Source organism: Myxocyprinus asiaticus, chromosome 18 (assembly GCF_019703515.2).
Source record: "Myxocyprinus asiaticus isolate MX2 ecotype Aquarium Trade chromosome 18, UBuf_Myxa_2, whole genome shotgun sequence".
In the NCBI taxonomy this organism is placed as follows: domain Eukaryota; kingdom Metazoa; phylum Chordata; class Actinopteri; order Cypriniformes; family Catostomidae; genus Myxocyprinus; species Myxocyprinus asiaticus.
In genome coordinates, this window is record NC_059361.1 from 7391178 (window position 1) to 7403452 (window position 12275).

The 12275-nt window shown below is 38.1% G+C and overlaps 1 protein-coding gene across 4 annotated transcripts in view; it reads left to right on the forward strand.

Moving 5' to 3' along the window:
• Positions 1–10987, forward strand: part of fam168a (family with sequence similarity 168 member A) — a 77897-nt gene extending 66910 nt beyond the window's left edge. For 3 of the 4 annotated variants that reach the window (XM_051724338.1, XM_051724336.1, XM_051724337.1), the window contains 5 exons: positions 1028–1153; positions 3819–3961; positions 4151–4325; positions 4709–4839; positions 7157–10987. In XM_051724338.1, coding sequence (XP_051580298.1) covers positions 1028–1153; positions 3819–3961; positions 4151–4325; positions 4709–4821 — 557 coding nt within the window. In that variant the 3' untranslated portion in view covers positions 4822–4839; positions 7157–10987. The remainder of the gene's footprint in view (positions 1–1027; positions 1154–3818; positions 3962–4150; positions 4326–4708; positions 4840–7156) is intronic. The other variant, XM_051724340.1, reaches the window with a different exon arrangement.
• The last annotated feature ends 1288 nt before the right edge of the window (positions 10988–12275 follow it).

Genomic DNA, 12275 nt, shown 5'->3' on the forward strand with positions numbered 1-12275 from the left:
ACCCCTTTATAAACCCTTTACTAAGGGAATGTTAATGTAAAGTGTTACCTATGCAATATAAATCAAGCAAGTATGCATGAATAAAGCACAGAACTGGTCTCCTGTGGTGATGTCATGTTTGTGGCGTCAATGCGGCACTTTGATGCCATTGTGTGATTCCAGCAGTCTCTCTTTGTTCCTATGTGTGCTCTTGTGTTGGGTAACATCTCATGATTTATTGATACCGCCCCCTCGTGGCTCTGATATGATATTGCTCCTTTTGTAAGGAAATCTTACAAAAAAATACTGTGTGATCATAGCATACAGTACACTTATTACAGAATTGGTCGCCTTAAAGCAGCCTGGGGATTTCTGCCTGACTAAAGGTCAATAGTTCATGATCACAGTTTGTAAGGTTTTGCTATTGGTTAAAAATATCCAATAGTCTGTGAGGTCAAGATGATTTCAGAGGAAAAGGAAAGTTTTAGTTCCATTTGCGAAGAATCTCAGGACTTCATTTGATAAGAGACAACCAAAGTGAAATGATTAGATGTGGAGAAACTGTGAGAGAAGGATTGGGTAGTCAAGGTCACAGTCTGTTTTGGAGAGATAGAGCTGCTCCATAGTGCCACCAGTTGTGAAAGGAATAGTTCACCCAAATATGAAAATTATATCATCATTTACTCACCCTCATGTCGTTCCAAACCTGTATGACTTTCTTTCTTATGTGGAACATAAAAGGAAAAAAAATTATGAATATTTTGGTGTATCATAAAAGTTGTCCATGCGGCTCGTGCGTCAAATTGCTAGTCTTCTGAAGGTAAATAATAGATTTTGGTGAGAAACAACATGAAATTTAAGTCATTTTTCAGTGAAAATCTTGACATCATCAAAACCTATCGTATGCCTTCAGAAGACTTTCAATATGACACACAAGCCACAAGGTCATGCAGGTTTGGCACAACATGAGGGTGAGTAAATGTCTGGGTGAACTATTTCTTGCAGATGTGTGTAACCCTTGTTGTGTTGTTGTGTTTGTTTGGGACAGTGCTGCTGGTGAAGCAAGCCTGGCCCCAGACGGCATCAGCTCCGGGGCCCGGAGAAGGCTCCTATGACCTGGCAGTGGACGCAGGCTCAGAAAGCAGGCAGTACCAAGCCTCATCGACGGCATTCAGTAAATATCATTACAATACTCTACTGTAACTGCTGTGTGTTCCCCTTTTTCTCTATAACACACACATACACACAGAGCGACATAGAGTGTCACATACTGTAGAAATATTTGTTTGACTGAATCACTTAAACACTTTTACCTAAATGTCGACATATCTTAGGCTTCTTTGTTTTTATATAAGCTAGGACTGTTGATTTAACCCGTTCATTTAGTGTGATTTATTGTAGCTTCAATATTTAAATTGTCATTCCTTTCCATGCAAACACGCCCACTTTCTGTTTAAATTAGGCTCATTAAAGATTCCGCTTCATTCACAAAACTCCATGCAATTTGCCCTGTGCAATTTACATCGAGAGCTGTTACCGCCAAATTAAAGTAGGCTTGAATTTAATTTAAATTAATTTGAAATAAAATGAATGCTGTACTGCACTCAGAATTGGACTGCAAGATCAGAATTGCGCATGCAAATTGCATTCAGCAGAGATTTTGTGGGCGTGTTTGTGCCGTTGCCTGATCTGCTTAATTCCTTTAGTGAATCTGGCGCTATACGAGCGCAGTTAGCGCGTGCAAAAAAACCACAATTCATTCTTAGTGAATCGGCTCCAAGTTATATTTTTTAATCAGTTTTGCCTTTGAGGACATCCCCAGATATCCCGATAGAAAGGTTTTGTCTGTTTTTGCTAACATGGACAATTTTGTTTCCAAAGTATAGCTAAGTAAACAACACACACACACACCTTTAACCTTGACTTTTGCTTTTATTTATTTTTTAAGAAAATGAGGGACGAGTCGAAATAATTGTTTGTGGTAATCAACATTATGCCACAAATGCTGTCGACTGAGCTTAACTTGTAGGCCACGTACACACTGCAGCTAAATTCATTTGTCACCTTTTAGTGTTTAATCCTGTTCTGTACACACACAGTTTGATAAAATACGGGAGTGACAACCGCATTCTACAACCGAATTAACTCCCGAAAAATTCTAGTTGATAATGACGTGATTAATGGCGCGTGTGAGATGTGTCTGTCTTCTCGTGTTGCAAATCACACAAACAGAGGTATGTGTCTTCATTCATTCATATATTCCAGTCAGTCTCTCTCCTCTGTAGATTCTCTCATCAGCCCTGTGGTCTCAGGGTAACTTGTACAATACAGTCGAGACTGCGCGCACTGTTTAACAACCGCCGTTTAGATGCGTGTAAACAAAACATGGCAATTCTTTTGATGGCAGCTAACAGAACATTGTTGAATGGTAATACATCTGTGGTGGATAATCTCTTTGCTCAAAAACAGCGAACACAAAACGGGTTAAACTGGTGGCATTTATGTTTCACAGGCGTGAGACGCTGCAACGTTGCTATGGTTATCACTTGTCAATCATCTCAATTGTGGGAGTCAGTCCTGTTAAATGCGGTTGTCACTCCCGAAACTTTGTAGCGTGTAAGTGGCCGTATTGAAGCTGGAATATTCCTTTAAAGGCCTTGTTTACATTTGAATTTAAAAACATTTTGAGAGTTGAAATTTGAATAGTCTTGGCCCGTTTGAATCTTTCATTAATGTAAGTCTATGGGATTTTCGGGATATTTGATCGCACGCTGTGCGAAAACCGTAGTTCTGATCTGTTAGAAAATTCATAGCAACCCGAGTCGGAACAGCCTGAAGGTCTGTGCCAACTTTAGTAGATGTAGCTTTAAAGCTCTAGGAGGAGTTACAGACAGAAATGTTGGTCTTGGTTTAGGGGTTTGAAAAAACCCTAAACCATGTCTGTAGAATAACAGTATGTTGACAGTTTGTCAGGCCAACGTATTGAGGCAAGCATTGGTGAGTTTATGATTGGTCTGACATCTGTTGCAAAACAACTCACTGTATCATTTTAGCACTGTATTTGCAAACTGAACACTGTATTGTATACATTTGGCACCACAATTTTTGGTTAGCTCTGTTTAATGTGGGGTTAAAATCACCTTGTACATAGACTTAAAGACATTCTTACCTAGGGTTAAGTGTTTTGTAAACAAATATGGTCTCAAAGAATATTTTTCTCTCTTACTTTGTCTCTTTAAAAATAAAAGCATCAGTCTGCACAACTCAAGCTACTTTATTCTGTCTTTTACTACCTCGTTGTCAAAAGTTCTGCAGTAAGTCATTGGCAAATAAAGACCTTGACAGATGGAGTGTGTTGAAAAAGAGACAGAGTGTGTGTGTTTGCATGTTTGGGTGTTTGGGTGTGTATTCGTGTTTGCATTTCATATATGCTTTAGATCATGACTGATAATATTTGGCACACTTTTGTACAGTTTTTGTACAAACATCTACCATGGTAAACAAAGCGATAAAACATAGTGACTGGAGTTAATGTTACTACTGCAAAACCACAATAATTTATGATCTCATTCGGTGTAAGAAGCTTTCAGAATCATTTTACTCTAGTAGCTTTGTTTTTTGTTTTTTGTTTTTTTGTTTTTGTTTTTTTGGCAATTCTTGTGTGCATTACCATCACTCACCAGAAAATGGCAGCTCTTTATCTTTTGGAAACCAAACCAGAGGGCATGGACCTGTGTGAATGAATATTTTTCCAACACAACGGAATAGTGTTCGATTTGTTTGTGCGCCATTGAGATACTTTGTACCTAATGGCCTCTCTTTTTCGCTCTCTGTTTTAGGATATACTGCAGGAACGCCTTATAAAGTGCCACCCACTCAGACCAATGGAGCCCCTCCACCCTACTCCCCATCCCCTAACCCGTATCAGACGGCCATGTACCCCATTAGAAGTGCCTACCCACAGCAGAACCTCTATGCTCAGGTAAAAGTGCAATCTAACAACTTCAACCAGCTGTAATATGATGGCAACCCATGTTTAGCATAATACCTTGTGGTGCTTTGACTAATTAGTCTTTGAATGTGTGACCATTGGCATTTAAAATTCATTTAAAATGTGTATATTTCTAAACGACAAATTAGTAGTAATAAAACATGTTTATCTTCTCTTTAGGGTGCTTACTACACACAGCCGGTGTATGCTGCCCAGCCTCATGTAATTCACCACACCACCGTGGTTCAGCCCAACAGCATCCCTTCTGCCATCTACCCGGCTCCTGTACCCGCACCACGCTCCAACGGCATGGCCATGGGCATGGTGGCCGGAACAACGATGGCCATGTCTGCTGGTAAGATGCGCCAAAGATTATAAATTTAAGTATACAAACAAAATGTTTAAGAACAGAACAATTAGTATAACAAAATAAAACCAGAAAAAGGTTTTGGTTGCAAGAAATCCCTTAAGTTATGAAAACCCTTGATAATAATTGTAAGGATAGTGTCACTAAGTGTTTTCTCAGATTAAGTGGTTTCTTGCAACCGACTACAGGCCTATCACTTTTTCCAAATAACATGTTGTACATTTAAATGTATTTTCAAATGATTCAATGAATTATCTTAAAGCGATGCAAAAAACAGTATTACGTTATAAAAAAATACAAAAACTGAAATGTTTTAAATAGGAAAAAGAAACAAAAAATTGACAATGCTACCTTTTGATGCATTCCAACAGGGACTTTGCTGACTACCCCTCAGCACACTCAAATTGGAGGACACCCAGTCACCGTGCCAACATACCGACCACAAGGAACACCTGGGTACAGCTATGTGCCACCTCACTGGTAGAGCCCACCTGCCAATCATGTGAGTCCTCACCCACATCATAATTTCATACTGGCTCCACCCTTCCAGTAATACAGACAGATGGTTAGACAGAAAGATGATGGATGGATGGATGGATGGATAGATAGATAGATTTACAAAAGTTGCTCTTCCACACGAAAACGCTTAAATTCCCTTACTGTGCATACTGAAAATCACCGTTCCATGTACGAGCTAAAATACCATTCTCCTCATGTTTCATTGCCGGACTGTAAACTTTGGGCCACCTTTGAAGGAATGCATTGTGAAGGTTGTACAAAGTAACATTTATCTTTAACAATCCTCTCAAAGTGGGGCCTGGGTAGCTCAGTAGTAAAGACGCTGCCTACCACCGCTGGAGTCACAAGTTCGAATCCAGGGCGTGCTGAGTGACTCCAGCCAGGTCTCCTAAGCAACCAAATTGGCCCAGTTACTAGGGAAGGTAGAGTCACATGAGATAACCTCCTCGTGGTCGCTATAATGTGGTTACTGTTCTCGGTGGGGCACGTGGTGAGTTGTGCTTGGATACCGCGGAGAATAGCGTGAAGCCTCCACACGCGCTGTCTCCACAGTAACACGCTCACCAAGCCACATGATAAGATGCACGGATTGTCTCAGACACAGAGGCAACTGAGATTCATCCTCCACCACCTGGATTGAGGCGAGTCACTTTGCCACCACGAGGACTTAGAGCACATTGGGAATTGGGCAGTGAATAATGCTCTCAAAGTGAATAGCACACACAACAACACCACTACAACATGGGCCACCATCTTGATTGCGTCATATGACAACAAATACATCATTGTTTTCAGATACCTTTTTCTTCCCCATCCACACTACAATGTGAAGACGCCGTTTTCAAATTTATCCACTTGGGAGAGTGTTTTCGAAAAGCTCAGGTTTTTGCTGTCGAAGTCGCCGTCTCAGTGTGAATGGAAGGCCAAAACATAGAGAAAAAGATGTATTTTCAAACAAAAACGTATTAGTATAGATGTGGCCTTAGTTGTAAGTTAATTTGTATTTGGAAGTTTTTTATTTTTATTTATAGTTAATTTGTTCGATTGTTTGATGCCATGTCCGCACTAATACGTTTTATTAGTAATCTTTTTCTCTACGTTTTGGCCTTCCGTCCATACTGAGACAGGCGTTTTGATAGCGAAAACTGAGCTTTTTGAAAATGCTGTCCCAAGTCGATAAATTTGAAAAGGCAGCAGGGAAAACTGAGATATCTGAAAATGATGACATATTTATTGTTATGTGGCGCAGTCATGTGATCCATTCAACCAAAACAATCAAGATGGCGGCCCATGTTGTAGCTGGAATATGGTGCCTGTTGTTCAATTTGATATCATTGTTAAAGAAAAATTTTACTTTGTACAACCTTCACATTGCATTCTGTCAAAGGTGACCGGAAGTTTACCCAGACTTGTTGTCTGGCGACATAACACGTAGACAATTGCATTTCAGACTGTACATGGAACGGCGATTTTTCGCATGTACAGTAAGGTGATTTAAGATTTTTTTTTTTCTCCGCAATTTGGAATGCCCAATGCACTCTAATTCCTTGTGGTGGCATAGTGACTCGCCTCAATCCGGGTGGCGGAGGACGAATCTCAGTTGCCTCTGCGTCTGAGACCGTCAACCCGTGCATCTTATCACGTGGCTTGTTGCGCGCTTTACCACAGAGACATAGCCCGTGTGAAGGCTTCACGCCGCCCATCGCGGCATCCACGCACAACTCACCACGTGCCCCACCGAGAGCGAGAACCACATTATAGCGACCACGAGGAGGTTACTCCATGTGATTCTACACTCCCTAGCAACTGGGCCAATTTGGTTGCTTTGAAGACCTGGCTAGAGTCACTCAGCACACCCTGGGATTCGAACTCATGAACTCCAGGGGTGGTAGTCAGCATCTTTACTCGCTGAGCTACCCAGGCCCCCTGATTTAAGATTTTTTTTTACGTTTTAGTGTGGACGAGCAACTATAGGAAAATGCTTGAAAACCACAGTGTGGACGGAGAGCACTCGAAAATGAAAATGCTGTTTTTAAATGTATCCGGGTAATAGTTTATTTGTGTGTTTGTGTTTGTTTGTTTGGTTTTAAGTTGATTGTTTGTTTCCGTACCCAGACTATGTTATGATAACCAGAATGCTCTCTACTTTACTTCAATATATACCATTTGAAAGACTTGTTGACTAAAGTAAAAGCTCCATAGTCTTCCGTATTACAGATGGAACAAAATTTGACTTGCTTTCTTGAGAATATTAGTAAAGAGCAGTTGCTGAATTGTTGTATTCTTTCTCTCAATTGCAGATCTGGAGTCAAACATTGTATGCAACTACTCAAGTCTTACATCGGCGCTCTGTACGCAACAGAGACGCGCCACATCTGTTTGCAAGAACAAAAGAGAAAAAGTGCAAGGGTCACTTTATGCATTCTTACGTGTTTTGGTAAAAGCTGCTTTTTTATCTTTTATTTAATTTTTCTGTATTCTTCTCATTTTTGGGGGGATGATGTTTTGCATTAGGTTATTTTAATTCTCATTGTTCCATAGTTACTTCTGTACAAACTCCAGAATGATTTTCGACCAATCACGCCTCTTCAAACGATCTGTCTTTTGTGTTCAGTATAAACGCTGGTGTGTAGGAATGTACCGATGCAATATCAGCACCCCTATGGATCATAATCATCCAATTATGCTGCCAAATTTTATAACCTTTAGATATTAGCACAGGGTTTTATTTTTCTTCTTCTTCTTTGGTTGTTTGTTTATTTACAGTGGATTTAGATTTTTGGCCTTCCCAGTTTCTGCACAGAAAGTTTTTTTATTTCTTTTTTTTTTAAGGACATTGAATTTCATCAGTTTTCCCTAATTTCATTAATCTTCTATCATTGATAACAAGGGTGTCTTCCAGCTTGTAGCTGTTCATGTAGAATTGTAAGGAATATATCATTCGTAGGGCCGTGCAAACGTGGTTTAACCTTCATTAGAATATCAAGTACATACAGTAATCTTAGTTATTCACTAAATAGAGAAAGTTTGCGTGAGCCAGTTACTTTATAAGCTTATGTGTCAAGCGTAAGCTTCTAAACTATAATGTGTATATTCGATTTATATAAATGTGCGCATGGGTGCTCTCGCAGTGAACGTGGCGATGCGGGAGCATGCGTTGATGGCGAATTGCGCGAACACACGGTTTGTGGCGTGTGGCACTTAGCTGGGGCCTCTGGGTGTGATGTCATACCAGTGGCATTAAACCTAATTAAAATATGTGCCAACTTTGAGGCCAGACAGGATGGATGCTACTCTAAAGGAATGATTAGGATCACATCCAGGATTTAAAGGGATTTTATCGCAAAGAAGACAGCACTAAAAGCAGTAGAACGTTACAAACGATTGCTTAGTAGTTCACCCAAAAACGAAAATTCTGTCATTATTTATTTACTCACCTTCATGTCGCTCCAAACCTGTATGACTTCCTTTCTTTTGTGTAACACAAAGGTGAAGTTTAACAGAAAAACTTCTTTTGTGTTACAAGGAAGAACGAAAGTCATAGGTTTTGACACGAGGATGAGGAAATGATGCCATAATTGTCATTTTTGGGTGAACTACTCATTTAATCTACAATCTGCTCCAGGTTTAGAGTGGGTCTAATCTAACCCCTGGTCCTCTGTGAATTCTTGGGCCTATAGGCCTGTAGTTGCACAGATTTTAGGCATAGAAATGGAGTTGTTCAATGCAATAATCAGAATGGCCTGCTTGAATGGCTTTTAATTGTAATTTACAGCATTTTAGGGAGAGAAGAGAGAGAATTTGATTTCCTTTCCCAAGGGCCTCGTCTGTATCCATGACTAGTGTACTCAGAAGTGACATATCAAGTATTCTATGAAATGTTATCATACTGAAGCATTGCACATTGACAAATAGACAACTTAATAACCAATTATACGGTACACTCTCATATTTAATGATGTAATTAAGAAAATCAAGCATTTACTCTACAAACCATTAGTCTTGATAATGTCTCTGGAAGTAATATTATTGTCCGTACAAAACAGTATTACTGTTTTTTTTATTTTTTATTTTTAAGTTTGTTGGCTAATCAACCACTATTTCGATATAGTTAGCTCAAAGCGGGGAGAACTGATTCTCTGATCTTATGTGAAAGTTATAACGTCTTGTAATGCATGTGTCATGCGGGTGAATGCAGTATAGTGTAATCAGATGGAAACTATGCCCATATGCATGGTTGCATCATGTTAAATTGCAGCTTATGGATTGCTTTAAAATGCATTACATTGAAACACATTTCCTTCGATGTTCAATTTAAGTAAAGGGAAAGAGTAAGGGCATAGAGGAAAAATGCACTTTGCATAAAGAAAATATTACAGTAAAACAAAATTACAGTAATGCAATAATAATAAAATTAAAAAAACAGCATAAATTAAAGGCAGTGCAAGAAGTAAATTTTTCTTCCTTTTTTATTTTTATTTTTAAATTTTTTTTTTAATTCTGCAAATAAGGCAACAAAAATTAAGTGTTCTAAAACAGGCTTCATTGTCATTAAGCAATATATGATTTCTTTTTTCTTTCTTTTGATTTTTGGGGTGATGTTCTTGACAAGTTTCGTAAAATTCGCCTGCCCCTTCAGTATGAGCAAATCTGTTTGGCCAAAGCCAGTATGAATTAAAAAGCCTTTCTTTATATGTAATATTTTGACCTGGTTAATTAAATTGTTTATTCAAAGGCCCAATTGCACATCAGTGTAGCTTACTAGTTACATTTTGATTTATCAACTGCAATATGCATAATATCAAGGCATAATTCAGATTAGTCATAATTAGTCATTAGGTCGTTTTCTCATTTTCCCTATGCCCTACTCTTTCCTTTTATACTTTTAAACAGTATTATAGATAACAGTGAACATATATTTTCTGTATGTTTGCAACAAATCATTTTGCATTGCAAGACTTGATTGATGCGATTGATCACTGTAGTCGACATAATGAAACATTCTCTGGTCTGAAACAAAAACAGACCGATATCCGACCTCGAAACTCTAGGATTAGAGTCATCGCAGATGATTTAATAAAAGGTTGATCCCGATTGAAAGCAAGTTACCATCCACTCTGACATGTAATTTAGGCGCTTTTTCCGTAAGTGTTATTTAAAGTTTTAATTAATGATTGATATTCATTTTTCTTAAATAGAAGATCTTTATAGTTGATCTGGAGTGGAGTGATACAGTCCATGTGGTTGCGAGGCATTTCAGAGCACAAGTCTTCAAAGGGTTTCCTCTTCCTGTTCATTTATTTCCTCAGTCGTCTTTCACTTCCACTTTTCATTGAAAAGTAAAGGGGGACAGAGTTCGGCAGTCTGCGGCGAAGAATAAAATAGTTAAAATGGCAAATTAGACAAAATTGTTGCAGTTGCTGATGTGAAAAACATTTCAACACGTGGTCATCATAGTTTTGTTCACCTAAAAATTTAAATTCTGCCATAATTTACTCACCCTCTTGTTGTTCCAAAACGCAAAAGTAGATATTTTGCAGAATGTTCAAACTGCTTTTTCCATACAATGTAAGTGAATGGGAAAGTACACAAAAGCACATTAAAAGTAGTCAATATAACTTGTTACGTGTTTCATAACCAATCTTTAGGCGCAAAATTGTAATACAAGTATGAATTACTTTTGAGAGCTACAGTAACTTAAATTGCAGCTATCGTATGGTTTCAGAAAACTTGGAATATAGTGCACATATAGTATGGACTACTTTTTTTGTCACTTTTTGAGTTCAACAGCATTCGTCCCCATCCACTTTTATTATCTGGAAAAGATTCTGCTAAACTTCTCCTTTTGTGTTCCACGGAAGAAAAAAAAACATATGGATTTGGAACAAGTAAATGATGATTGATTTTTCATTTTGGGATAAACTAATTCTTTAATCCTAAATGGTTGTTTCAGAAAGCTGTTTTTTTTTTTATTATTATTATTATTTTTTTCATTATCAATAATCCAATATGTTTATGCTCACCACAAATTTCAGTGGGGGCTTTTGTTGTCTATCTCCATCTTAAAATAGATTGATCGGTTTTATTTGATATCAGGTGGTCTATTAGGAATCAGTAGTAAACAGAGTTAACTTTGGCCAAATTTGCTTTGATGTGGAATGGAAGAACATTGAATTTCCTGTTTTCTGTTTGATTGTTTTGAAAACATGTGATTTTGATATTGCAAACCCATGCACTGTTCAGTTCTTTTGTTTCAGGGCATCGATCAAACGATTGTTTACTAGCGCCCGTGATGCATGCAACGGGTTATTAGCTCTAGTGAAGTCAGTGTCACGTCACCAGTCTGTAAAGGTATTTTTAAAGTTATTGTGGCACTGGTTTCACATTCTTGCTGAGAACCTGTCAAATGTACCATAGGCTTTGACACAAAAAAAAAGAGGGGTTGCTATTTCACACTGGTCTCTGTAGGAGTGTAACACTACTGTTTAGGACAACAGCGTTTTATGTTTGACCCATATGGAGAAAAATACTTGGTGTTTGCATTCTAAATGTAAAGCAAAAGGGGAAAGTCTTCCAGAATTTATCTCCCTTCAGTGAGTGTTAAAGGCCCCTTGCCCCATAGTATGTATTACGCACTACAGCGCGGTTCTGGCACCATCAAGATCTCATTCCGTCATGGTTCTGGCAGGTCAGAGCGCATTTTTCGCCAGCGTGGTCCAGACCGTGTCATCAACCAATCGAGCAAGGAGACCCACATCAGGCTTGTGAAATGAAGTGTAAATCTGTATTTTATTTTTTTATTTTTATTATTTTTTTTGTTTGTTTTTCTTTTTTATTTTTTTTATTTTATTTTTTTTGAAGATCAGTTAGTGATCTGTGTGACATAATTAAGACAAGTTTGTAATTGTATAATATTTACTGTAAGATGTAGAACATTCAATAACTATTAAAATCTTTCCAAAAAAAAAACAAACAAAAAAAAACTGTTCATTTTTCTGACACACTCACATATTACATACTATTACATACAAACATGGATGGATGTAAATTGTTAAAAGTTGTACCCCTAAATAAATGTTTAGAGGGCTTTTAGTAGGAGTAAGCATTTACTTCAAGGTAACTAATCAGTTTCTTTTAACAAAAGTACCAAATAAAACTGTTCCATCACTAACTAGCTTTGGTAGTTAGCTAGCTAGCTAGCATTACTGTCACGGGCTAGCATGCAGGTTCAGACCAAATGTTTATTGTAGTGGAGCAAAAGACTAACATAACTAGCTAATGGTGATTAGAACATCTTGCATGCATGAGCAGATAATAAAACGTGGTGTTAACCATTTAGCTACCCTGCTAAAAATAAAATGGTATAAAAACGATATATTCCAATATGTATGGGATAATGAGTCAGCCAGTTGTTATTGC